The 24,118-nt window shown below is 48.0% G+C and overlaps 2 protein-coding genes across 2 annotated transcripts; both read right to left on the reverse strand.

Moving 5' to 3' along the window:
• Positions 1–710: 710 nt before the first annotated feature.
• On the reverse strand, positions 711–12,841 carry DPF2 (double PHD fingers 2; the record flags this gene model as incomplete). The annotated part of the gene is made up of 10 exons (XM_030468629.1): positions 12,758–12,841; positions 7,643–7,803; positions 7,449–7,556; positions 7,085–7,248; positions 5,447–5,539; positions 4,917–4,995; positions 4,164–4,205; positions 1,920–2,057; positions 1,591–1,719; positions 711–904 (listed from the first exon to the last, which is right to left on the reverse strand). Coding segments are annotated over exons 1-10 (1,140 nt in total), but the record flags the coding sequence as incomplete, so codon positions are not given.
• Positions 12,842–17,461: 4,620 nt separating this feature from the next.
• On the reverse strand, positions 17,462–22,896 carry CDC42EP2 (CDC42 effector protein 2). Its single transcript, XM_030468630.1, has 2 exons — positions 22,852–22,896; positions 17,462–19,599 (listed from the first exon to the last, which is right to left on the reverse strand). The coding sequence occupies exon 2, from the start codon at positions 19,559–19,561 to the stop codon at positions 18,869–18,871; it is 693 nt and encodes a 230-aa protein (XP_030324490.1). The 5' UTR covers positions 19,562–19,599; positions 22,852–22,896; the 3' UTR covers positions 17,462–18,868.
• Between the last annotated feature and the right edge of the window lie 1,222 nt (positions 22,897–24,118).

Genomic DNA, 24,118 nt, shown 5'->3' on the forward strand with positions numbered 1-24,118 from the left:
TGGGGAGGTTCCTCGGACCATTTTGTGAAGGTTCCTCAGGACATTTTGCTGAGGTTCCTCAGGACATTTTGGGAAGGTTTCTCACACCCTCTTGGGAAGGTTCTTTAGGAAGGTGCCTCATGACATTTTGGGAAGGTTGGGAAGGTTCCTCATGACATTTTGGGAAGGTTGGGAAGGTTCCTCACAACAATTTGGGAAGGTTCCTTTGGGAAAGTTCCTCAGACCATTTTGGGAAGGTTCCTCACACCCTTTTGGGAAGGTTCCTCACAACAATTTTGGGAAGGTTCCTCATAAAATTTTGGGAAGGTTCCTCAGACCATTTTGGGAAGGTTGGGAAGGTTCCTCACAACAATTTGGGGAGGTTCCTCGGACCATTTTGGGAAGGTTCCTCAGGACATTTTGCTGAGGTTCCTCAGGACATTTTGGGAAGGTTTCTCACACCCTCTTGGGAAGGTTCTTTAGGAAGGTGCCTCATGACATTTTGGGAAGGTTGGGGAGGTTCCTCACAACAATTTGGGAAGGTTCCTCAGACCATTTTGGGGAAGGTTCCTGACACCCTTTTGGGAAGGTTGGGAAGGTTCCTCACAACAATTTGGGAAGGTTCCTCATGACATTTTGGGAAGGTTCCTCAAAACATTCTGGGAAGGTTGGGAAGGTTCCTCACAACAATTTGGGGAGGTTCCTCAGACCATTTTGGGAAGGTTCCTCACACCCTTTTGGGAAGGTTCCTTTGGGGAAGGATCCTGACCCCCTTTGGGGAGGTTCCTGACCCCTTTTTTGGGGTGACTTACGTCATTCTCAGAGGTGCCACAGATGTTGCAGCACTTGCACTCGATGCACTGCCAGCGGTAGGTCTTGACGGCCGCCATCATCACCGGGGTGAACTGCAGGCAGGAGGGGTGCCCTGGGGAGCCAGAATCCAAGTCAGGAGAGGAACCCACCTCCCTCCCCTCTTTTTCCTCCATCTCCCACCCCTCTCTTTCCTCCTCTTCCCACCCAAACCATCTTCAGCATTCCCAGAAGACATTCTTCCCTGGGAGGATGCTGAGCCCCAGAAGAAGCTGCCCCATCCCTGGAAGTGTTGGATGGGGTTGGAGCCACCTGAGGTGGTGGGAGGTGTCCCTGCCCATCTGGGGGGCTGCAACCCCCCCCCATGTGGGGGTCTAAAGGTTTTCCCAAGCCAAACCATCCCAGATTCCTGGGATTCTCCCCTCCTTTCACCTCACTGCCTGTAGTCGGAGCAGCTCGCCCCGCATCACCGGGGGGAACTGCAGGCAAGATGGGTGCCATGGGGTGACAGGAGGCACTCGGGTGAGGAGAGGAACCCACCTCCCACCCCTCTCTTTCCTCCTCCTCCCTCCCAAACCATCTTCAGCATTCCCAGAAGAAGTTTTTCCCTGGGAGGATGTTGAGCCCCGGGATACCCAGAGATGCAGCAGTTTCCCCATCCCTGGAAGTGTTGGAGCCACCTGAGGTGGTGGGAGGTGTCCCTGCCCATCTGGGGGGCTGCAACCCCCCCCCATGTGGGGGTCTAAAGGTTTTTCCAAGCCAAACCATCCCAAGATTCCTGGGATTCTCCCTTCCCTTCACCTGATCGCCCGCAGTCGGAGCAGGAGACCAGCTCCTCCGGCTGTCCCGTTTTCTTGTTGATTTTGGAGTCCCCCAAGCAGAAGTCACAGTAGTTGTTGGGCAAAGCCAACCCGTCAGGTCCTTTCTTGGCTGGAAAAGCAGAGCAGGAAGAAGGATGGAGAGGTTTTTTATGGAAAAAACCACGAATCCCAACACCCAGAGAGGCTCTGAACCCCCAGGGTGGCACCACCACACCCAAACCCACCCCAAAAGCGGCGCTGCTGCCGTGGGTGCTTTCCCTTTTCTTCCTCAGGGGAATTTTGGGCAAAAGGGGGGATTTTTTTCCTTACATTTTTGCTCCTCGGATCGTTGTGAGACAGGAGTAGGGGGCTGTGAATCATCCTTCTCATCTCCTTCTTCCTCTGCCAGGTGGGAGTGAGCGTAGTGGTAGCTCAACCCGGGACGGTTCTTGTAGCGTTTCCCACAGACTATGGAGTGAGAGAAAACAAAAAAAAACCCCAAACGGGCAAGTTTTGAGCTCAACTTGACAAGGAATCCAAACCCCACACCCCAGAGCATCCAGTATCCCTTGGTTGATGTCACCAGGCTTAGAACTCCTCCCTTTTTCTGTCCCTAAAATCCCCCTGGAATTTCTTCGAACCACCCAAGGGTCAATCCAAGCGGTTGGGAAAATGTCAAAGGGAGAGATTTCCCACCCAAAAACCAACAGGGGGGGCAAAAAAAAATAAAAAAATACTAATGTTTGTCCTCAACATGCATGAGGGGAAAAGCTGCTTTGGGATGGAACCCCATTTTGAGGGGTAAAACCACTTTTGAGGGGTAAAACCACTTTTGGGGGGATAAAACCTTTTTCTGGGGGGATAAAACCTCTTTTTTTTTGAGGTAAACCTCCCTGTTTTGGGATGAAACCTCTTTTGGGGGGCTGAAAACTTCTTTTTGAGGGATGTTTTGGGATGAAACAGTTTTTTGGGGGGATGAAACCTCTTGTGTTTTAGGATGAAACCTCTGCTTCTTGGACAAAGCCTCTTTTTTTATGGGATGCTGAGGAGGGAAACGCATCCCAGGCTCAGCTCCCTCCTCAAACCCACCCCAAACCTGACCAGAACCTGGGGTCCAATCACCCCCAAACCCCAACTGGGCCACTTCCTGTCCCATTTTTTGCAGGATTTGGGAGTTTTCACCCTTGGTTTGGTGGTGGGCACTTCCCTGGAGCACCCATGGACCAGGAACAGACTCGCAGCACGCCCCATTTTCTGCTTATTTTTCTTTAGCTCAGGACACCCCAAAAAATCCCTTTTTTAGCCCCAAATTGGCACAGGAAAAGGATGAAGCCAAGCACGAGGCTGGGGATCAGGATGAAATCCCCCCCCTGAAAGAAGCCAGAGGGGGATTAATGGGATGTTTATGGAATTTCTTTTTTTCCCCTCATAGTTTTTCACGGCATCCACGGAAATGGGGGGAGGGGGGAAAAAAAAGGGGGAAAAACATCAAAATCAACTTTGGGATGAGATTTCCTGAACCTGGAGCTTTCCTGTCACAGTTTGGAGTTTTCTAGGTTGGTTTTCAGGCTCGTTTGAAACCTGGAAAGACCCCCCCACCCAAGGCTTCCTATGTCCCCCCCTTCCACCGAGAAGGAAGCCGAACCCCAAGAGCCCAACACCAAAATTGGGGTTTTTTGGGATAAAAAATTGCAGCAATTTCCCCCCCAAAAAAGGCTCAAGGGGATGCAGAAGGTCTGGAGCAGCTCGAGCTCAGCAATAGAAGAGGGAAAACATCCCAAAAATCCAATTACAACCTCATTACATCCAGTTCTGACTTCCCAAGCCAGGGCACGACGGGGAGGATCCCGTGAGCAGCCACGCAGAGCTTGGAATTTTCTTTTTTTCCTTCCCCTCCCCCTTTCCCAGCTGCCCCCAAATTGACCTTTTTTCTCCTCAAAGAGGCAGGTGGGTGTCTAAACACACCTCAGCTTTCCCCCTCCTGAAGGATGAGGATGAGGAGGTGGCACTGGGCTCTCTGGGTGTTTATTTGCAGCTGAGGTGTTTGGGGGGGGTTTTATTTTCCAGTGGAAAAAAAAAAAAAAGAAAATAAAAAGGTTGGGGAGGTGTTTTTTTTGTTGTTTGGTTGGTTTTTTTTTTTTGGCAAGAGAAGCAGCAACGTGCTTTGGCTTGGCTTAAAAAGGATGGAGGCAGATCCTGGGCATTGCTCCTTAGGATTGGGGAGCAAGGGAAAGGGTTTGGTGGAAAAATGGTGTTTTTTTTCCCAGCCCCAACACTGCAGGGGGGGATTAATCTTTGTTTTCCCTCTTGGCTGATCCACATGACTGCTCTTCCCTGCTGGAAAAAGGGTCAGGAGAGCCCAGAGAGGAGCTCTTGGATCTTGGGAGTCTTTCAGTGGCCTTTGGCTTCTCCCTCCTCCCCTCCCATCCCATCCCCCCAGCAGGCTTCAGTGAGGTTTGGTGAAAAAAATAACAAGAACAGGAAAAAAAAAAAATAACCAACAAACACTAAAGTTGGAGGAGAAAAAGCAGGGAGGAAATAAAGAAAAAAAAAAGCAGAGAGAGAGTGGACTACCTCGATCAGGGGGTTTCAAGGTATGCTTTTGTTTGTAACTATCTGAAACACAGAAAGAGAGTCGTGAGAAAACAGGCACAGCCACCCCAGCTCACACACATCCACCCAGCCACAGACAAAAGAGTCCAAAAACAAGGAAAAAAGGGAAGAAAAAACACAACTACGGGGAGTTTAGGAGGGTTTTGGGGGGGGGGAGGGAACTGGTGTCAGGTCTTGCAGGACAGGAGGAAGAAAAGAGAAAGGTGGTTTCAAAGCCTCACTTGCTCCTTTTTGCTCCATTCCCCACTCCAAGGAGGAGGAGGAGAGGAGGAAGCAGCAGAGAGGTTGAGCTTGCAGAGGAGGCTCAGAAATCCTGGGAATCCTCAGCCCCTGGAGCTGGGGAGGGTTTTTTTAGTGCAAGGTGTGGGTGTCTGCCAGCTCTGAACTCATTAAGTGGCTTTAATGAGGCCCCAAAAGCACAAGGGCTGGGGCAGGGGACAGCCCCAGGGGGCTGTGGCTTAAATCTGGTGAGAGGGACCCAAATCCAACTGGAAAAGCAGCTGGAAAAATGCTGGAGAACCTTTGGGGAGAGGTTTCTCCTTGTTTCCAGGTGCCAGAGGGAGAGGAGAGTGTTGAGAAAGTGAAGGGGTTCAGCAAACACCCTCCCCTGGATCTGCAAATGGAGGTTTTTTGGGGGGGGTTAAAAAAAAACCCAAATCCCAGCAAAAATACCCCAAAAAAAAAGGATTAGGGGGAGGTTTTCCCAGTACTCACTGTCACAGGCATAGGGTTTATCCCTGTCTTCCAAGATTGCTGCATCCAGCTTCTTGCGAGCCCCTCCCACACCTTTGCCCTGGGGTCACAAGAAGAAAAAGACAAAAATAAGAGGAAAAAGGTGAAATTTTGGCAAAACTGTGGCCCTAAAAGGTGAGGAGGAGACGAGCAGGGGAGTAAAGTGTGATCCAACACTGCCACGCAGTGGGTGCAGCTGGGAAGTGATGGAGCTGAGAGATTCCTGGGAATTCCTCTGGGATTTTCCTGCTCTGGAAAAGGGGTAGAGGCAGCTGAGAGCTGGTCTGGGGTGACTGCTAATGAGCTAACCCTGCTAATGAGCAGGAGTTAATTAAGCTCCTGGGGTGTGTTTTTGGGCTCATCCTGTCAGGAGTTTTCCCAAGTGTGAGGTTGAAGATGGAAAGGTTGATGCCTGGAAGGAGCCAGGGGCTCTTTCAGCAGCCAGAAAGTCTCTGATTTGACAGGAATTGGCCCCAAAATGGTGGCAGAAGAGAGGTGGGGGCTGCTCTCACCTTGGCTTTCCCTTTCCCTCTCCTCTTGGGTGTGTCTTCCTCATAATCTTCATCATCCAAATCATCCAGGAAATCATCTGGCTCCAGGATCCGCTAGGGAAGAGGGAAAGGGGGATCAGAGCCAAGGGAAAAGGGGGAAAAAGGGGAAAAAAATGGGGAATGAGCTCAGTCAGGGCAGCTTGGGGGTCACCTCACAGCAGGCAAATCCATTTCCAAGCTGGAAGAGTGAAGGAGGAGAAAGGAGGTGGAATTTTTAGGGAGGGAGGAGGGATCTGGGATGATTGAATCCAAAAAAAAAAGGGTCTGGAAAAAAAACCCAAAGGCAAACAAACAAAAAAAAAAGGCTTGGAAAAATTATTCCTTGTGAAAAGAAAGTCCAGGAAGGGGAAAAATGTGGGAATTTTCAGCAAAATGAAACTAATATCCCAGATTTGGCCTGGAAAAAAGGGTTTGGAAGGGCAGGGTGGGCTGATCCATCCTGAGCTGGGCTGCTGGGTGCCCCAGAACTCCTCCTTCCCTGAACTCCAGCTCCATAATTTCTCTTCTCCTGAGTTTTGGGACCAGAATCTCCCTTTCCCCACTTCATTTCAGGGCCCAAATCTCCCTTTTCATCAATTCTGTCACCCAAATTTACCTTCTCCTAAATTTGGGGACCAGAATCTCCTTTTCCCTGTATTTTCTGACCAGAATCTCTTCTTCTGAATTCAGGAGCCAGAATCTCTCCCTTTCCCTCAATTTCAGGCCCAGAACATCCCTCTCCTCCTAAATTCTGGGGCCAGAACCTCCTTTTCCCTGAATTTTGGGGCCAGAACCTCCTTTCTTCTAAATTTTAGGGCCAGGCTCTCTCTTCCTTCACAGATTCAGGGCCAGGATCTCCCTTCCCCTGACTTTACGCGCCAGAATCTCTCCCTCTCCTTCATTTCAGGCCCAGAACATCCCTCACCTCCTAAATTCTGGGGCCAGAACCTCCTTTTCCCTGAATTTCAGGCCTGAATCTCCTCCTCTCCTGAATTCTGGGGCCAAAATCTCCCTTTCCCTGAATTTTGGGACCAGGATCTCTCTTCTCCTGAATTCAGGAGCCAGAATCTCTCCCTTTCCCTCAATTTCAGGCCCAGAATATCCCTCTCCTCCTAAATTCTGGGGCCAGAACCTCCTTTTCCCTGGATTTTGGGGCCAGAACCTCTTTTCTTCTAAATTTTAGGGCCAGGCTCTCTCTTCCTTCACAGATTCAGGGCCAGGATCTCCCTTTCCCTGACTTTACGTGCCAGAATCTCTCCCTCTCCTTCATTTCAGGCCCAGAACATCCCTCACCTCCTAAATTCTGGGGCCAGAACCTCCTTTTCCCTGAATTTCAGGCCCAGAATTTCCCCTCTCCTGAATTCTGGGGCCAAAATCTCCCTTTGCCTGAATTTTGGGACCAGGATCTCTCTTCTCCTGAATTCAGGAGCCAGAATCTCTCCCTTTCCCTCAGTTTCCAGCCCAGAACTTTCCTCTCCTCCTAAATTCTGGGGCCAGAACCTCCTTTTCCCTGAATTTCAGACCCAGAACCTCCCTCCCCCTGAACTTCAGGGCCACTTTTTCCCTGGGAAGGGCAGAAACCCCCCCTTCCCTTCTCTTTTTCCTCTCTCCCCTCCCAACCTTCCGCGCGCGGCTGTTGGTGACGGGGAACTCTCCCAAGCTGTCATCATCAATCCGGGGGTCTGGGAGGGCCCTTTTCTCCAAGGGGTCAGTCCTCAGCAGGGCTTCCAGGCTGCTGCCATCCTGAGAGATCAACCCTTCCTTCTTCAGGCTCTGATCCGTGTCTGCCAGGAAGGGAAAGAGGGAAAAAAATCAGGGTGGGAAAATCAAGCGGGAGCCGCGATCCCCTCGGATCTGACCCTCTGCTCGCTGCAGGAGGGTGAGGAAAAGGCTTCCTGGCTTCCCCATCATCTGTTGTGCTGTTTGGGCACACTCTTGTCAACTCCTTCATCCCTTTCCCACCCGGAAAAAAACTGGGATTCACCTGGTTTGATGGAAGGGAAGGAAAGCCTGGGGTCCTCTGGAGGATGAGCACGGCGTTTCTTCCGCCAGCGCCGCGCAGGGTAGGAGTAAAGCTGCCCGGCGGCTAAACCTTCAAAAAGAAAACCAGAAACACCCCAAAATTACCCCACAAAGTGGCCCCACAGCCCCCCAACCCCTGGTGTCCCCTCACCCTACCTGGCCCTCGGTGCCTTTTCTCCATCCAGATGTAGCAGTTGCTTTGAGCCACCCCTGTCTGGGAGTCGAGGAAGGGGAGGCGGACGCTGCGCTCGGCGCAGAGCCGGGCGTTGTAGTTGTGGCACTGCTCCATGGCATCCCGGTAGTACTGCTCCCCCAGACTGGTTTTGGGGTTAAAAAAGTAAAAAAAAAGAGGTTTAAATTTCACCCCAAGTCATCCTGAACCCTCCCATTCCAGCCCCTGAATCCCAGGAATTCCCCAATTCCTCTGCTGGGAAAAAGGGCGGCTTGATCTCCTCGGTGAGGTGGAGACGGGACACGAGGAGGAGGAGGAGGACAGAGGTGTCTCCTGCCCCCTGAAAAAAGGGAGGAAAAGGCAAAAGATTGTTTGGAGAGTGAATTTTCCCCTCCCTGGTGGCAGGAGAGGAGAAAGAATCTTTGTTTTTATCACTAGATATTGATCCAGGCACTTCTCACAGAGCCCGGGATGAATTCAGGCACCAGACCAAGGAGGAAGCTGCAGCACGGGTGGAAAAGTCCCAGCTGAGAGAGGAGAAGGATTTGGGGCAAAAAAACCTGTTTTTTAATCCAGTTGGGGGGAGGAGGAGAGGACCTGAAGCAGAAGCAGCAGGCAGAGAGGGAATAACTAATTAATTGAGGTAAATCATTAATGGCAAACGGGGAGTTTCCTCCCGCCGGAGGAGGAACGGGGGTGGTTCCCCTCACCCCGTGAGGTGAGGAAGGGGAATCCTGTCCCAGCAGGGATCAAAAAAATCCCAAATTGCCTCTTTTTTTCCTCTTTGCTGTCTGCAGAGGGAACTCAAAGCCCAGGCTGGGGTTTGAGGCTTGGATTTCCCCCCTCAATCTTCCTCGCAGGGGCCCGCGGAGGATGGAAATTCGGGGTGGGTGGCAGCAGAAACACAAGAAAATTGGTTGAAAAACTTATTTTCTCCCAGCTGGGAGTTTGGGGCAGAGGGGAGAAGAAATGAGCCCCTAAAATAATGTTTTGTGGGGTTTTTAATTGCAAATTAACAAGAGGGTTCACGGCCTGGGTGAGGAACACAAAGAAACCTCCCCAAAAATCGTTCGGTTTTGTGGCTCCTCGGAGAAGCCCCAGGATGCTGCTGTTTGGGGAAAAAAAAGCAAAAAACAGGGATTTGGGAGAGCAGGTTTTTTGTTGAGAGGTGCCAGAGATCAGAGCAGAGCCCCAGGGAAGAGCTGGAAAAAGGAAAGGAACAGAAAAGTAAAGTAATAAAGAAAAAAATCCTTCAGGGTCCTCAGAGCACCCGAAAATCCAACTTCAAAACAGGTTCTAAACTGAGGGAAATTCCCCCAAAACCCAAGTTCAAAAGGACTGGAACCCCCCCAGAGAAGACTCCAGAAGCTCTTAGGAAACCCTCATCCCATGGGAAAAGAGCTGGAGGGTGCAAATGGATCCAAGAGGGAAGGTTCTGAGAAAAAGGAGAGCAGGGAAACAACAGGGAAGCTGAAGGGAGATGGCAAAAAACCCAGGAGCAGCCCCAAAAAAAGGCATGGAAATGGCAAAAAATCCTGGAAGATATAAAAAAAGGAGGAGGAAGCATCAAAAAAACCTGGGAGGTGCCACAAGAAAACCTGGAAACACCAAGAAAACTCTGGGGAATATGGGAAGAGAAGGAAACGCAAGAACTCAGGGAGATGCCCAAAGATCCTGGAAATCCCCCCAAAAAAACCCTGGAAATCCCCCCAAAAAAACCTGGAAATGTAAAAAAAGCATTAAAAGAAAACCTGGAAAACCTGTGAGATGCCAAAAAGAATGGAAATTAAAAATAAAAAGCATGGAAACATCAAAAGAACCCCTTGGAGATTCAAAACCACTTGGAAAATGCCAAGGAAACCAACTGGAAACGTCAAGAAAAAAACCTGGAAAGTGTTAAAAAACCTGGAAATACAGAAAATAGTTTTAGGAAATGGAAAAAAAACCTGGAGGATTAAAAGAAAGGAGGAGGAAGCATCAAAAAACTTGGGAGGTGCCAAAAGAAAACCTGGAAACACCAAGAAAACTCTGGGGAAAATGGGAAGAGAAGGAAACGCAAGAACTCAGGGAGATGCCCAAAAACCCTGGAAATCCCCCCAAAAAAACCCCTGGAAATCCCCCCAAAAAAACCTGGAAATGTAAAAAAGCATTAAAAGAAAACCTGGAAAACCTGTGAGATGCCAAAAAGAATGGAAATTAAAAATAAAAAGCATGGAAACATCAAAAGAACCCCTTGGAGATTCAAAACCACTTGGAAAGTACCAAGGAAACCAACTGGAAACGTCAAGAAAAAACCTGGAAAGTGTTAAAAAACCTGGAAATGCTCAAAAATATTTGGGGGAAATGGAAAAAAAACTGGAAGATATAAAAAAAGGAGGAGGAAGCATCAAAAAAACCTGGGAGGTGCCAAAAGAAAACCTGGAAACACCAAGAAAACTCTGGGGAAAATGGGAAGAGAAGGAAACGCAAGAACTCAGGGAGATGCCAAGAAATCCTGGAAATCCCCCCAAAAAAACCCTGGAAATCCCCCAAAAACCACCTGGAAATGGAAAAAAACCCCTGGAAATTGTTAAAAACCCTGGAAACAGAAAAGAGTCATTTTGGGAAGTGCCAAAAAACCCTGGAAACCCCAAAAATTCCTCTGGGAAATGCCCAAAAAAAAAAAGGAAATACAGAAAAAAACCCAACAAGAGCAAAAAAAGTGCAGGAAACATCTCCAGCCTCTCCCAGGGATCTATAGGATCCATATGGGATCTATAGGATCCATAGAGGGACCTACAGGGATCTATAGGATTCATGGAAGGACCTAGAGGATCCATATAGGGACCTATAGGATCCATAGAGGGATCCATAGGGATGTTCCCCTCCCCCTCTACAGGACACACACACAGGGATCTATAGGATCCATATAGGGACCTATAGGATTCATATAGGGACCTACAGGGATGCTCTGCAGGACACACACACAGGGATCTATAGGATCCATATAGGGACCTATAGGGATGTTCCCCTCCTCCTCTACAGGACACACACACAGCGATCTATAGGATCCATATAGGGACCTATAGGGATGTTCCCCTCCCCCTCTACAGGACACACACACAGGGATCTATAGGATCCATATAGGGACCTATAGGGATGTTCCCCTCCCCCTCTACAGGACACACACACAGGGATCTATAGGATCCATATAGGGACCTATAGGGATGTTCCCCTCCCCCTCTACAGGACACACACACAGGGATCTATAGGATCCATATAGGGATCTATAGGGATGCCCCCCCATAGGACAGAAGGATCTATATAGGGAGCTAAAGGATCCATATAGGGACCTGCAGGGATGCTCCCCCCACCCCATAGGACACACAAGGATCTATAGGATCCATATAGAGACCTATAGGGATGCTCCCCCCCCCCTCTACAGGACACACACACAGGGACCTAAAGGATCCATAGAGGGACCTATAGGGATGTTCCCCTCCCCCTCTACAGGACACACACACACAGGGCTCTATAGGATACACAGAGGGACCTATAGGATCCATAGAGGGACCTTTAGGATCTATAGAGGGACCTATAGGATCCACAGAGGGACCTTTAGGATCTACAGAGGGACCTATAGGGATGCTCCTCCTCCCCCTTTACAGGATATACACACAGGGATCTATAGGATCCATATAGGGACCTATAGAGATGTTCCCCTCCCCCTCTACAGGACACACACACATACGGCTCTATAGGATCCACAGAGGGACCTATAGGATCCATACAGGGACTTATAGGGATGCTCTACAGGACACACTCACAGGGATCTATAGCATCCATATAGGGACCTTTAGAATCTATAGAAGGACCTATAGGGATGCTCCCCTCCCCCCCTCTACAGGACACACACACAGGGATCTATAGGATCCATATAGGGACCTATAAGGATGTTCCCCTCCCCCTCTACAGGACACACACACACACAGCTCTATAGGCTCTGCAGAGGGACCTATAGGATCCATAGAGGGACTTATAGGGATGCTTTGCAGGACACACTCACAGGGATCTATAGAATCCATAAAGGGACCTATAGGATCCATATAGGGACCTAGAGGATCCATATAGGGACATATAGGATCCATATAGGGACCTATAGGGATGCTCCCCCCCCCCACAGGACACACACACAGGGATCTATAGGATCCATAGAGGGACCTATAGGATCCATAGAGGGACCTATAGAATCCATAGAGAGAGCTATATGATCCATAGAGGGACTTCTAGGGATGCTCTACAGGACACACTCACAGGGATATATAGGATCCATAGAGGGACCTATAGGATCCATAGAGGGACCTATAGGATCCATAAAGGGATCTATATGATCCATAGAGGGACCTATAGGATCCATACAGGGATCTATAAGGATGCTCCCCCCCCATCTACAGGACACACACACACAGGGTTCTATAGTATCCATAGAGGGACCTATAGGGATGCTCCCCCCTTCTATAGGATACACTCACAGGGATCTACAGGATACACAGAGGGACCTATAGGATCCATAGGGGGACCTATAGAATCCATAGAGAGAGCTATATGATCCATAGAGGGACCTATAGGATCCATACAGGGATCTATAAGGATGCTCCCCCCCCATCTACAGGACACACACACAGGGTTCTATAATATCCATAGAGGGACCTATAGGGATGCTCCCCCCTTCTATAGGATACACTCACAGGGATCTACAGGATACACAGAGGGACTTATAGGATCCATACAGGGATCTATAGGATCCACATAGGGACCTATAGGGATGCTCCCCCCCCCCCTGCACTCTATACCCCCCCCTCTCCATAAACCCCTCACGGGGGGGGGGGGGGCTCGGGCTCTCCCCTCACAAAACCCCTCACAGAACCAACCCCCCCCCCCCCCATCTTCCCTCAGCAAAGTTCCCACACAGCAATGGCGCCGCGCTGCGTGTCCCCCCCCCCCGAAAACAACCCAAACTCAGCCCCGGCCGCCTCAGGGAGGGTAAAGAGGAGGAAAGCGGGGGGGTAAAACCCTTTGTAGCCCCTTCCCCAGCCCCCCCCCCCCCAAGCTTCACTCACAGCTTCACCACATTCTGTACCACGGCCGCCATCTTCCCCTCCGCCGCGGGGCCCGCACCGCCCTCTGCGCATGCGCGGCCGCCCCCTCCCCTCCCCACGCACAGGGGCGGCTGCGCAAAGTGCGTAAGGAGTGCGTAAGGGGTGAGGGAGGAGGGCGGGAGGAAAAGCGTAGGGAGTGCGTAGCGAGTGCGTAGTGCGCGGGAAGGGGAGGGGGGGGGGGAATGGCTGAGAGGGTGGAGGGAATGGGGGAAAAGTGAGGGAAAATGGGGAAAAGTGAGGGGAAATGGTGAGGAAAGGGGAAAAGGAAGGGGAAATGGTGAGGGAAAAGGTGAAGGAGAAGGGGAGAGGGAAGGGGAAAAGGAAGGGAAAAGGGGTAAGGAAAGGGGGAAAAGGTGAGGGAGAAGGGGAGAGGGAAGGGGGAAAGGGCGGGAATGGCTGAGGAGAGGGTGGAGGGAAAGGGGGAAAAGTGAGGGAAAAGGTGAGGAAAATGGGGAATAGTGAGGGGAAATGGTGAGGAAAGAGGAAAAGGAAGGGGAAATGGTGAGGGAAAGGGAGGGAAAAGGGGTAAGGAAAGGGGGAAAGGAAGGGGAAATGGTGAGGGAAAGGGAAAAGGAAGGGAAAAGGGGTGAGGGAAAGGGAAAAGGTGAAGGAGAAGGGGAGAGGGAAGGGGAAAAGGAAGGGAAAAGGGGTAAGAAAAGGGGAAAAAGGTGAGGGGAAAAGGGTGAGGGAAGGGGGGAAAGGTGAGGGAAGGGGGACAAGGAAAGGAAAAAGGGTGAGGAAAGGAGAAAGGGTGAGGGAAGGGGGGAAAGTAAAGGAAAAGGGGTGAGGGAGGGGGAAAGGGGTAAGGGAGGGGGAAAAGGAAAGGAAAAGGGTGAGGAAAGAAAGGGTAAGGGAAGGGGGAAAGGGGTTAATGAAAGGGGAAAAGGTGAGGGAAGGGGGGAAAAGGGGGTAGGGAAAAGGGTGAGGAAAATGGGGAAAGGTGAGGGGGAAGAGGGAGAAGGGAAAGGGGTGAGGGAAGGGGAAAAGGAAGGGGAAAACGGGTGAGGGAAGGGGGAAAAGTAAAGGAAAAGGGGTAAGGAAACAGGGACAAGGAAGGGGAAAAGGGTGAGGGAAGGGGGAAAAGAGAAGGAAAAGGGGTGAGGGAAGGGGAAAGGGTGAGGGAAGGGGGGAAAGTAAAGGAAAAGGGGTGAGGGAAGGGAAAAGGGGGAAAGGGGTACGGGAAGGGGGGAAAGGGAAGGGAAAAGGGTGAGGGAAGGGGGAAAGGGAAAAGGGTGAGGGAAGGGGGAAAGGTGAAGGGAGGGGGAAAAGGAAAGGAAAAGGGTGAGGAAAGGAGAAAGGGAAGGGGGAAAAGGGGTAATGAAAGGGGGAAAGGTGAGGGAAGGGGGGAAAAGGATGAGGGAAGGGAGAAAAGGAAGGGAAAAGGGGTAAGGAAAGGGGAAAAGGGGAAGGAGAAAAGTAAAGAAAAAGGGGGTAGGGAAAAGGGTGAGGGAAGGGGGAAAGGGTGAGGAAAATGGGGAAAGGTGAGGGGGAAGAGGGAGAAGGGAAAGGAAAAGGGTGAGGGAAGGGGAAAAGGAAGGGGAAAACGGGTGAGGGAAGGGGGAAAAGTAAAGGAAAAGGGGTAAGGAAACAGGGACAAGGAAGGGGAAAGGGGTGAGGGAAGGGGGGAAAGGGAAGGGAAAAGGGTGAGGGAAGGGGGAAAGGTGAAGGGAGGGGGAAAAGGAAAGGAAAAGGGTGAGGAAAGGAGAAAGGGAAGGGGGAAAAGGGGTAATGAAAGGGGGAAAGGTGAGGGAAGGGGGGAAAAGGAAGGGAAAAGGGGTAAGGAAAGGGGAAAAGGGGAAGGAGAAAAGTAAAGAAAAAGGGGGTAGGGAAAAGGGTGAGGGAAGGAGAAAGGGTAAGGGAAGGGGGAAAAGGGGGCAGGGAAAAGGGTGAGGAAAATGGGAAAAGGTGAAGGGGAAAAGGGAGGAGAGAAGGGGGAAAGGAAAGGAAAAGGGTGAGGGAAGGGGAAAAGGAAGGGGAAAACGGGTGAGAGAAGGGGGAAAAGTAAAGGAAAAGGGGTAAGGAAACAGGGACAAGGAAGGGGAAAGGGGTGAGGGAAGAGGGAAAGGGGGGGAGGAAGGAAAAGGGGAGAAGGAAAAGGGCTGAGGGTCCTTAGAGCACCTTCCAGTAGCTGAGGGGGCTGTGGGAAAGCTGGGAAGGGACTTTGGCCACGGACCTGGGATGAAAGGCGACATTTTGAGGCTGGAAGAGGAGAAACTGAGATTAAGAGAGAAAAACGAGAGTGGTGAAACCCTGGGAAGAGTTTTCCTGGGGGAGTTGTGTGCCATGGAAGTGGCTGGCGGGAGGGACTGGGGATTGGGTGGGCTTTGAAGTCACTTCCCCCCCCCAAAACCAGTCTGAAAAATCCGAGGAAAAAGACATTTCTGCATTAAAATCCCAAATTCTGAGCCCTTTTTCATCAAACCTCCACCAGAGAGCTCCCAGGTGAGTTCTTTGGTTTGCCTCCTTATTTCCCTTCCCCCCCCTGCCACATGCTGGGAAATTTCCAACCCTTTCTTTGCCCTTCCTCCTCCCTTTAATCCCCCTTAATCTTTGCTTTTTTTCCATTTAAAGAAAAAAAAAAATAAATAAAAGGAGGAGGTCAAATGCCAAACGTCGGCGTGGGAGGTGATCACGTCGTTAATCCCCCAAGTCTTGGGGTCACAAGGTAGGTAAGGCTGCCAATACCCCCCTCCCCCCTTCTGCCACCTTAAACCTTCAGTTTTCTGCTGGAATTAATTCAATTTATTGATTTATTCCACCTTGAACCCCCCTAAAAAAAAAAAAAATGAAAGAAAATGAGGGGGAAAGGAGGTTTTTGGGCACACGCTGGTTGAGTCAGAGTGTTCCTGCCTGGGTGACTCAGAATTCCTTAGAATGGGGAATTAAAATGAAATAAAAAACCCCAAGAAAAATGGGTTTAGCAATGAGCTAAAAAATAAAAATAAAATAACAAGAATAGGGGGTTTAGCAAAAAATAAATAACAAAATTAACAAATAACAAAATGACAAAAATAAATAACAAAATATAAATAACAAAAATAAATAACAAAAAATAACAAGAAATGCAGAAATCAGCATTTTTGAGGAGTGGTTTGAAGGAAACGCCCAAGCTCTGCAGAGGGGAAGCCCAAAGTGATTCTGATAATTAAAAATAATTAAGTTATTTTATTTAATAAGTAAATAAAAATAATAATTAAACAATTAATGAATGGGTTGTGGGGGGTTGGGTTTTGTTTTTTCAGCTGAGGAGGTGAGGAAATGAAGGGAAGGATCATTTGGGGTGGTTTCATGGGGTTTGTGGTAAATGGAGTCTGAGAAGGGAGTAAAAGAAGGCAGAAAAACACCAAAAATCCAGCAAATTAAAGCAGCTTTTCCATGCAGCTCCTTCGGATCCCAACTCCTGTTCCTTCTCCAGCCCTCAGCTCGGGAAGAGGCCACAATTCCAGCTCTGGAGCAGAAGATGGGAGAGGGAAGAGGCAGCAAGAGTGAAACCAGGTGCTTAATTAATGCTAAATTAAAGCTTTGGAACCCCCTGAGGAGGTTGGGGCACAGAAAAACCAAAGCAAATGCTCTGAAAACCACCCAAAAGGCTCCAATCCCAAGGTTTTTGCCTTCAGATTGAGTGGGAATGTGAGCAAAAAAAGGAATTCCAAAACCTTTCTCCTCCTCCTGCTCCTCTTCCTCCTCTGGGGATTATTTCTAGTAAGAAAAAGAATAAAAAAATAAAAATAATTAAAAAAAATAATAAAGTAAAAAAAGAAAATGCAAGTAAAATAAATAGATAATAAAAGAGAAGTAAATGAAGTGAAAAGAAATAATAAAATAAAAAATAAATAAAATTAAAAGCAATAAAATAAAAAGAAATAATATAAAAAGAATAAATAATAAAATAAAAAATAAAATAAAATTAAAAATAAAATTAAAACCAATAAAATAAAATAAAATAAAAATAAAATAAATAATATAAAAAGAATAAATAATAAAATAAAAAATAAAATAAAAATAAATTAAAGATAACAATAAAATAAAAATAATAAAATAAAAATAAATAAAATATAAATAAATAAAAATTAAAAAAGAAAAATAAAAATTAATAATAAAATAAAAAGAAACAATAAAATGAAAAGTAAAATAAAAAATAAAAAAATAAAATAAAAACTAACAATAATAAAATAAAAATAATAAAATAAAAATAATAAAATAAAAATAATAAAATAAAAATAAAATAAAATAAAATAAAAAATAAAAATAAATAATAAAATTAAAAGTAAAATAAAAATAAAATAAATAAAATAAAAAATAACAATACTAAAATAAAAATAATAAATAAAATAAAAATAAAATTAAAAATAAAAATAATAAAATTAACAGTAAATAAAAATAATAAAATAGTAAAATACAAAAATCAAATAAAATAAATAAAAATAAAAATAAAATTAAAAAATATAATTAAATAAAAATAAAAAGTGACATAAGAATAATAAAAAATAAAAAATATAAATAATAAAATAAAATTAAAAATAAAAAATTAATAATAAAATAATAATAATAAAAATAAATAAATAAAACCAAGCAGTGGATGGGTTTCCTGGGGAGGCACCATCAGTTCAGACCAGTTAGAACCATAACAGCCTAAAATGAAAGAAGTTAAACCCAAGGTTGATTAACCTCACGTTCTTTAATTATTCTGCAACCAGAAGGATTGAACAAAACCTGGGGCTGGACCCCAAATCCTGGGGCTGGACCCCAAATCCTGGGGGTTGACCCCAAATCCTGGGGCTTGACCCCAAATCCTGGGGCTTGACCCCAAATCCTGGGGGTTTCACCAAACTGCCAGAGGGAGCCAGCAGAAAACTGGCTCCTCAAGAGGCACTGCAACCCCTCACGGGGAGGACAGCTTCTTTTGGGCAAAAAACTACCAGAAATGGTTAAAAATGTCAACATTCATTAATTACAGCCTCAGAATTCATTAATTACAAAGCCCAACGGAGCCTTTTGCTAAATTCACCCATTTCTGGGATTCTTATAAAAACAAAACAAAGCCAAAGCCAACACTTGTGCTTCAGGCAACACTTTGCCCCCACCAGAGCAAACCACAGCCCCTTCTTCAACCAAAAACCCCCAAAACCACCCCAAACCTCCTCCTGACCCAAAAATACGGGAATTCACCCCAACTCCTTCACCCCTTCCAGTCCCACAAGGATTTTGTCAAGTTGTGGTGTCTCATTTTGCACCCTTGGTGCAGTCCTACAGTGAAGTGGTAGCATCCAGCAGCCATCTTGGTATCTTAGGGTGGGTTGGTTCTTCTCCCTGTAGGGTTGGGTTGGTTCTTCTTGTAGGGTGGAGTTGGTTCTTCTCCCTGTGGAGTTGGATTGGTTCTCCCTCTAGGGTGGAGTTGGTTCTTCTCCTTATAGGGTAGAGTTGGTTCTTCTCCCTGTAAGGTTGTGTTGGTTCTCCCTGTAGGGTAGAGTTGGTTCTTCTCCTTGTAGGGTGGAGTTGGTTCTTCTCCTTGTAGTGTAGAGTTGGTTCTTCTCCTTGTAGGGTGGAGTTGGTTCTTCTCCTTGTAGGGTGGAGTTGGTTCTTCTCCTTGTAGGGCAGAGTGGGTTCTTCTCCCTGTAGGATTGGGTTGGTTCTGCTCCCTGTAGGGTGGAGTTGGTTCTTCTCCTTGTAGGGTAGACTTGGTTCTTCTCCTTGTAGGGTAGACTTGGTTCTTCTCCTTGTAGGGTAGAGTTGGTTCTCCTCATAGGGCAGAGTGGGTTCTTCTCCCTGTAGGATTGGGTTGGTTCTGCTCCCTGTAGGGTGGAGTTGGTTCTGCTCCCTATTGGGTAGAGTTGGTTCTTCTCCTTGTAGGGTTGGGTTGGTTCTTCTCCCCACGCCGAAGAAACATCCAGAGGTCTTTGGGGAGGAGAAATCCTCAAGGTCCCATTCATGTGCTCTTCAGGAGGGTCCAACTTGGGGGTCTGAGCTGTTGTTGAAGGAGAAAACCCCAACCCAACCCAACCCAACCCAACCACCCCGCCAAGACCCCAACGTTGAGGATCCGTTCGCCGACGTCGTCGCGCGGCCCCGTTTTCACGTTGGGATTTCCTGCCTGCCCGAATCCTTGATGCCTCCCCCGCCTCCTCTCTCTGCTTGGTGCTTCTCCATGACTTGTAGAACATCCTCCAAAATGGAAGGCCCCAAATCCACGTGGAGGGAGAGGAGGGAACCGGCGTGGGAGAGGAAGGGGGGCTCGGGGCTTCCGTTGGCGGGAGCCAAGCGGGAAGCGCAGGGATGGGGCGGTGAGGAGACGCCCGCAGCCTCCTCCTCCTCCTCATTGGGTGAAACTTTCTCATCCAAGTGCAACCGTGGGGGTTTTGGGGGGGCCTGTGCAGGGGGCAACACCAGGGCCTGGGGACCCCCGATGACGGGCAAGGAGATGGCGTTCTTGAGGAGAGGAGAAGAATTCTGGGAAGAAGGAATCCGCCGGCGGCCGCAGATCGTGGCGGTCCTGGAAAACTCGAACGGCGCCGCCACCGCCGCCTCCTCGGGGCTTTCCTTGTCAGAGTCGAGGCTTCCCGGGGTCCTGGGGAGGAGGTGGAATTTTCCTTGAAGGAATGAGATGTCCCCAAACATGTCGCTCTCCCCGCCGCTTCCGATGTGGATCGTGTGCCGGAAGTCCCCCAAGGGCGGGCTGATCATGTCGGAGGAGAGGATGTCGCGGAGCTTCTCCTTCTTCCCCTTCCTGCTGCCTCTCTTGAGGTAGATGGGCACTTTGGTGGCCATGGGGTTCTCTTCCAAGAGGTCCTCACCTTCCTCAGGGGCTTTAAGAACGATCAGATTGAAGAAAAAATTAAAAAAACATCGAATTTAACCAAAAAAACAGAAAAAAAACACCCGGAGTCGCAACACGGAGACCCCGGCACGGCCCGGGGAAATTAATCCCAGATTTTCTCCCCCTGTTTCCATCTGAATTTCATTGGTTGGGTGAGAGATAACGAACTAATCAGGTAATTAAATCCAGGCACTCCAGGGCCTCCCTTCTGGGTTTGTTTGGCCTGCAAAAAAAAAAAGAAAAATAAAAAAAATTGGGGAAGATCTGGAAAGCCACGAGGATTTTAGGGAGGGGATGGAGGGCTGGAGTTAAAGGTTGGAAAGAGGTTTTTCTGACCCAAAAAAATGGGGTTTTTTTCTGCTCCAGTTCCTCTCCTCTAAGGGATGTGTAATCCAGCCCCACCCAGCAACCAGCTGAAATAAAAAATAATCAAGATGAGGGCAGGAGGGGGAAGGAAATTGGGTTTTTTTCCCCGTTTCAGTGATATCTCTTCAAGTCTGAGACTTCAGGCTGTCAAATAAGGGGGGGGAATCTTCAGCTCTGGGGAGGAGTTGGGCAAAAAATGGGCATTTTTAGGAAGAATCAAGTTATTTACAACCTCACCTCAAAAAACCCCCAAAAAAGGGAGGCAACAGCTTTCTGAACGCTGCTTCTTACAACCAACAAGTCTGAATTTCACCTTTTCTCACTTATTTTTCAGGTTCCAATCTTTATTTACCTAAACCCAGACCCATTCTGCTGCCACCTGCAGGATTTGGGGACAAATCCTGCCCCGACACCACCAACACCTCAACACCAATCCCCCCCCCGGGCATTTTCACCCTGTTCACACCCTTCCTGCCACTACAGCCGCACCCGGAACCACCGGTAGAACCACCCCAACCCCCAACCCCACCCTGGAGCCATCTTGCCTGGAGGCCACGAGTGATTCCGTGGTGAGTTTCCCACCAACAACCCAACAGGCGTTGAGTCGTTGAGTTGCCCCTTGGTCTTGTGCCAACCCCGGCCACTTGTGTGGGGCCACCCCAAACCTGTCTACCCCAAACCAGTACAGTCTACTGAAAACCAGTACAGTCTACTAGAAACCAGTAGAGTCTACTGGAAACCAGAGCTCACTGGAAACCAGTTGGGATGGGTGGAGTTGGCCACCCAACCTCCCCCAAGGGTCAACTTCTTGAGTTACAGCCCCAACCCCGCGACCGAGCGCGGTTGGGTCGTAAAAACCTCAGGATCCCCTTGGAAAAGCTGGAAAATAGGGAGTCAGAAGGCATGGAAAAGGCTCCCACCTGAGGTCAGCTTTGGTTGAGAGGGAAAGGAGGTGGAAAAATGGAAAACTCCCCCCCCTGAAGGGGTCGGAAGGCGACGCCGGGAACGCCGGGAACGCCGGGAACGCCGGGCAAGGGAAAACCCTGACGAGGCAGAAGTGATCTGGGCAGATTATAAATTAATCCCGGGTGGATTATGGAGGGGTGGGAGCAGCTGCGTGGAAAACAGGGAGGTGGGGATGGAGCTGAAAAGCAGGGAAAGGGAAGGAGATCCAAGATCCAGAGCTGGAAAAGCCCCCGGATACCTGCCGGGTGGAGAAGGAAGCAGAAAGCAGGGGAAAAATCAGGGAAATCCTTAAAAAAAAAATAAGGATATTTTAGGGAAAGCCAAAGCAAAGAGGGTTTTAGTTGATGTTTCCGGGTTAGGAACCACAACTTGGGCTCCATCCCAAATCCTGACCCTTCCAGGGCTGGATAAAATCTGGAGAAATCACCCGGAGTCGGGAATGTCAGGGAAGGTGATGGGTGGGAGCGTTGCTTGGGAAGGGGGAAAAAAACCTGGAGAGGGGATTTGCTGCCTGCAGAGCCTGGGAAGGGGCTGAAAACGGAGGGAAAAGTGGGAAAATCCCCCCAAAAATCCCCTTTTCCTGGTGTTTTCCAGCAAGAAGCCAAGATCCAACAACCAAACCGACCTGAGCAGCGATGGGGGGTGGGAAAAAAGGTTGGAAAAGGAGCAAAAAACACAATAAAACCTTCCCAGATTTCCCCAGAGAAACGGGGAAACTGAGGCAGGGATGTGGGAAGAGGCCTGAGGACATCAGGCCCCTCCCCTTGCCCCCAATTTACCTTTTTATTCCCTTTTTTTTTCCCATTAATTCCTCCTTTTCTTCCCCCCCCCCCCCCCCATTTTCCACGTTTTTTGGCTTTGCTTGAGGGAAATTTGGGCCTTTTCCCACTTTTTTTCAGCCATTTCTGCTTCACCCCCCCCAAAATTTGTTGCTTTTTTGGTTTTTTTCCCCCATTTTCAGCGATTTTGGCTTCAAAAGTGGGAAATTTCTTCCCTTTCCACCTCTTTCCACAGAACCCAACCCCTGTGCCTCAGTTTCCCCTGCATCCTGGAAGCTGAGAAGGAAAAAAACAGGTGAGAAATCCCAGGAAAAAAAAAACCAATCCCAACCCAGCCAGGAATTCCCAGCTTGGGGTGGGACTGAGGAGGCTCCAGAATGGGGTAAAACTCCTCAGAATTGGACACAAATTCCCCCCAGGTTTTCCTGGTGCAGGAAAAATCCCTGGAAAAATTCCCAGGCTGGGATCAGGCCTCCCTCACCTCTTGTTTTGGGGGATTTGCCACCTATTTTAGGGATCCAGCAGGAATTTTGGGGCTTTATCAGCTATTTTGGGGGGATTTAACCCAAAAACTATATATTTTTTGGGGGATCTAGCAGCTATTTTGGGGATTTAACAGCTATTTTTGGGGATTTATCAGCTATTTTTGGGATTTATCAGCTATTTTTTGGGATTTAAAAGCTATTTTTGGGATCTAACAGGTATTCTTGGGGATCTAATAGTGATTTTGGGGATCTAATAGCGATTTTTGGGGGGATCTAGCAGCTATTTTTTGGGGATCAAACAGCGATTTCTGAGGATCCAGCAGCTTTTTTGGGGGATTTTCCAGGGAATTTCAACCTGGAGCAGTTGGAATAGGGGCAGGGGGGGTTCAAATGAAGAGGTGGGGAGGAAAAAAGGGGAAAGGATCCAGTTTGATATTAAAAAAAAATAAAAATAAAAGCAGGAACACGAAAACATCCCGGGATTCCAAGGGAAAAAAAGCACCGCCCCCCCCAGCGCATCCTGGAAAAGAAAAAGGTGGGGAAAAAAGCCGATTTTTCCTTTTTTCTTTGCCTGATCGCTGAGGGGTTTTTAGGGGGGTTTTTTGGGGGTAAAAAGGCTAAAAAAAAACCCAAACAAAACCTCACCCGCTCCGGCGGCCGCTCCGCTCCCTTCCTCTCCGCGCCGGCGCCTCCCATCCCGCCCCCGGCTCCTCCCCGGCAGCTCCCGGGGGGGTTTCCAGCTTTTTCCTGGATATTTCCTTCCTCCCGCCCCTGAAATCCCTGAAATCGGCAGCAGGTTCCCGGGACAGGGAATGAGGAGAGGGATTTAACCATTCCCTGCCCAAAATGGACGGGGGAGAGGGAAACTGAGGCGGGAAAAGGCGGGGAAGAAGAGAAAAAAATGGGGAGGAAATGGGGAGGAAATGAGGAGAAAATGAGGGGGAAATGGGGAGAAAATGAGGAGAAAATGGGGAGAAAAAATGAGGAAAACAGGAAAACATGAGGAAAACATGAGGAGAAAATGAGGAGAAAATGAAGAGAAAATGAAGAGAAAATGAAGAGAAAATGAGGGGAAAAAATGAGGAGAAAATGAGGAAAAAATGGGGAGAAAATGAGGAAGAAATGAGGAGAAAATGAGGAAAAAATGAGGAGAAAATGAGGAAAAAAAATGGGGAGAAAATGAGAAAATGAGGAAAAAAATGAGAAAATGGAGAGAAAATGAGGAAAAAATGAGGAAAAAATGAGGAAAAAAATGAGGAGAAAATGGGGAGAAAATGAGGAGGAAATGAGGGGAAAAAATGAGGAAAAAATGAGGAGGAAATGAGGAAAAAATAATGAGGAAAAAATGAGGAGAAAAATGAGGAGAAAAAATGAGGAAAAAATGAGGAAAAGATGAGGAAAAAAAGGAAAAAATGGGGAGAAAATGAGGAAAAAATGAGGAAAAGATGAGGAAAAGATGAGGAAAAGATGAGGAAAAGATGAGGAAAAGATGAGGAAAAGATGAGGAAAAGATGAGGAAAAGATGAGGAAAAGATGAGGAAAAGATGAGGAAAAAATGGGGAGAAAATGAGGAAAAAATGAGGAGAAAATGAGGAGAAAATGAGGAGAAAATGGGGAGAAAATGAGGAAAAAAATGAGGAGAAAATGAGGAGAAAATGGGGAGAAAATGAGAAAATGAGGAGAAAATGAGGAAAAAATGGGGAGAAAATGGGGAGAAAATGGGGAGAAAATGAGGGAAAAATGAGGAAAAAATGAGGAATAAATGAGGAAAAAATGAGGAAAAAATGAGGAAAAAATGAGGTAAAAATGAGGAAAATGAAAATAGTGAAAAAATGGGGAGAGAAAATGAGGAGAAAATGAGAGGAATAGAGAAATGGGAGAAAATGAGGAAAAAAATGAGGAGAAAATGAGG

The sequence above is a fragment of the Calypte anna genome, unplaced genomic scaffold, assembly GCF_003957555.1.
Source record: "Calypte anna isolate BGI_N300 unplaced genomic scaffold, bCalAnn1_v1.p scaffold_192_arrow_ctg1, whole genome shotgun sequence".
Classification (NCBI taxonomy): Eukaryota; Metazoa; Chordata; class Aves; order Apodiformes; family Trochilidae; genus Calypte; species Calypte anna.

Coding starts and splice junctions, on each gene's coding strand:
- CDC42EP2 (XM_030468630.1), bottom strand. CDS start 19,561: ATGGCCACCAAAGTGCCCATCTACCTCAAGAGAGGCAGCAGGAAGGGG.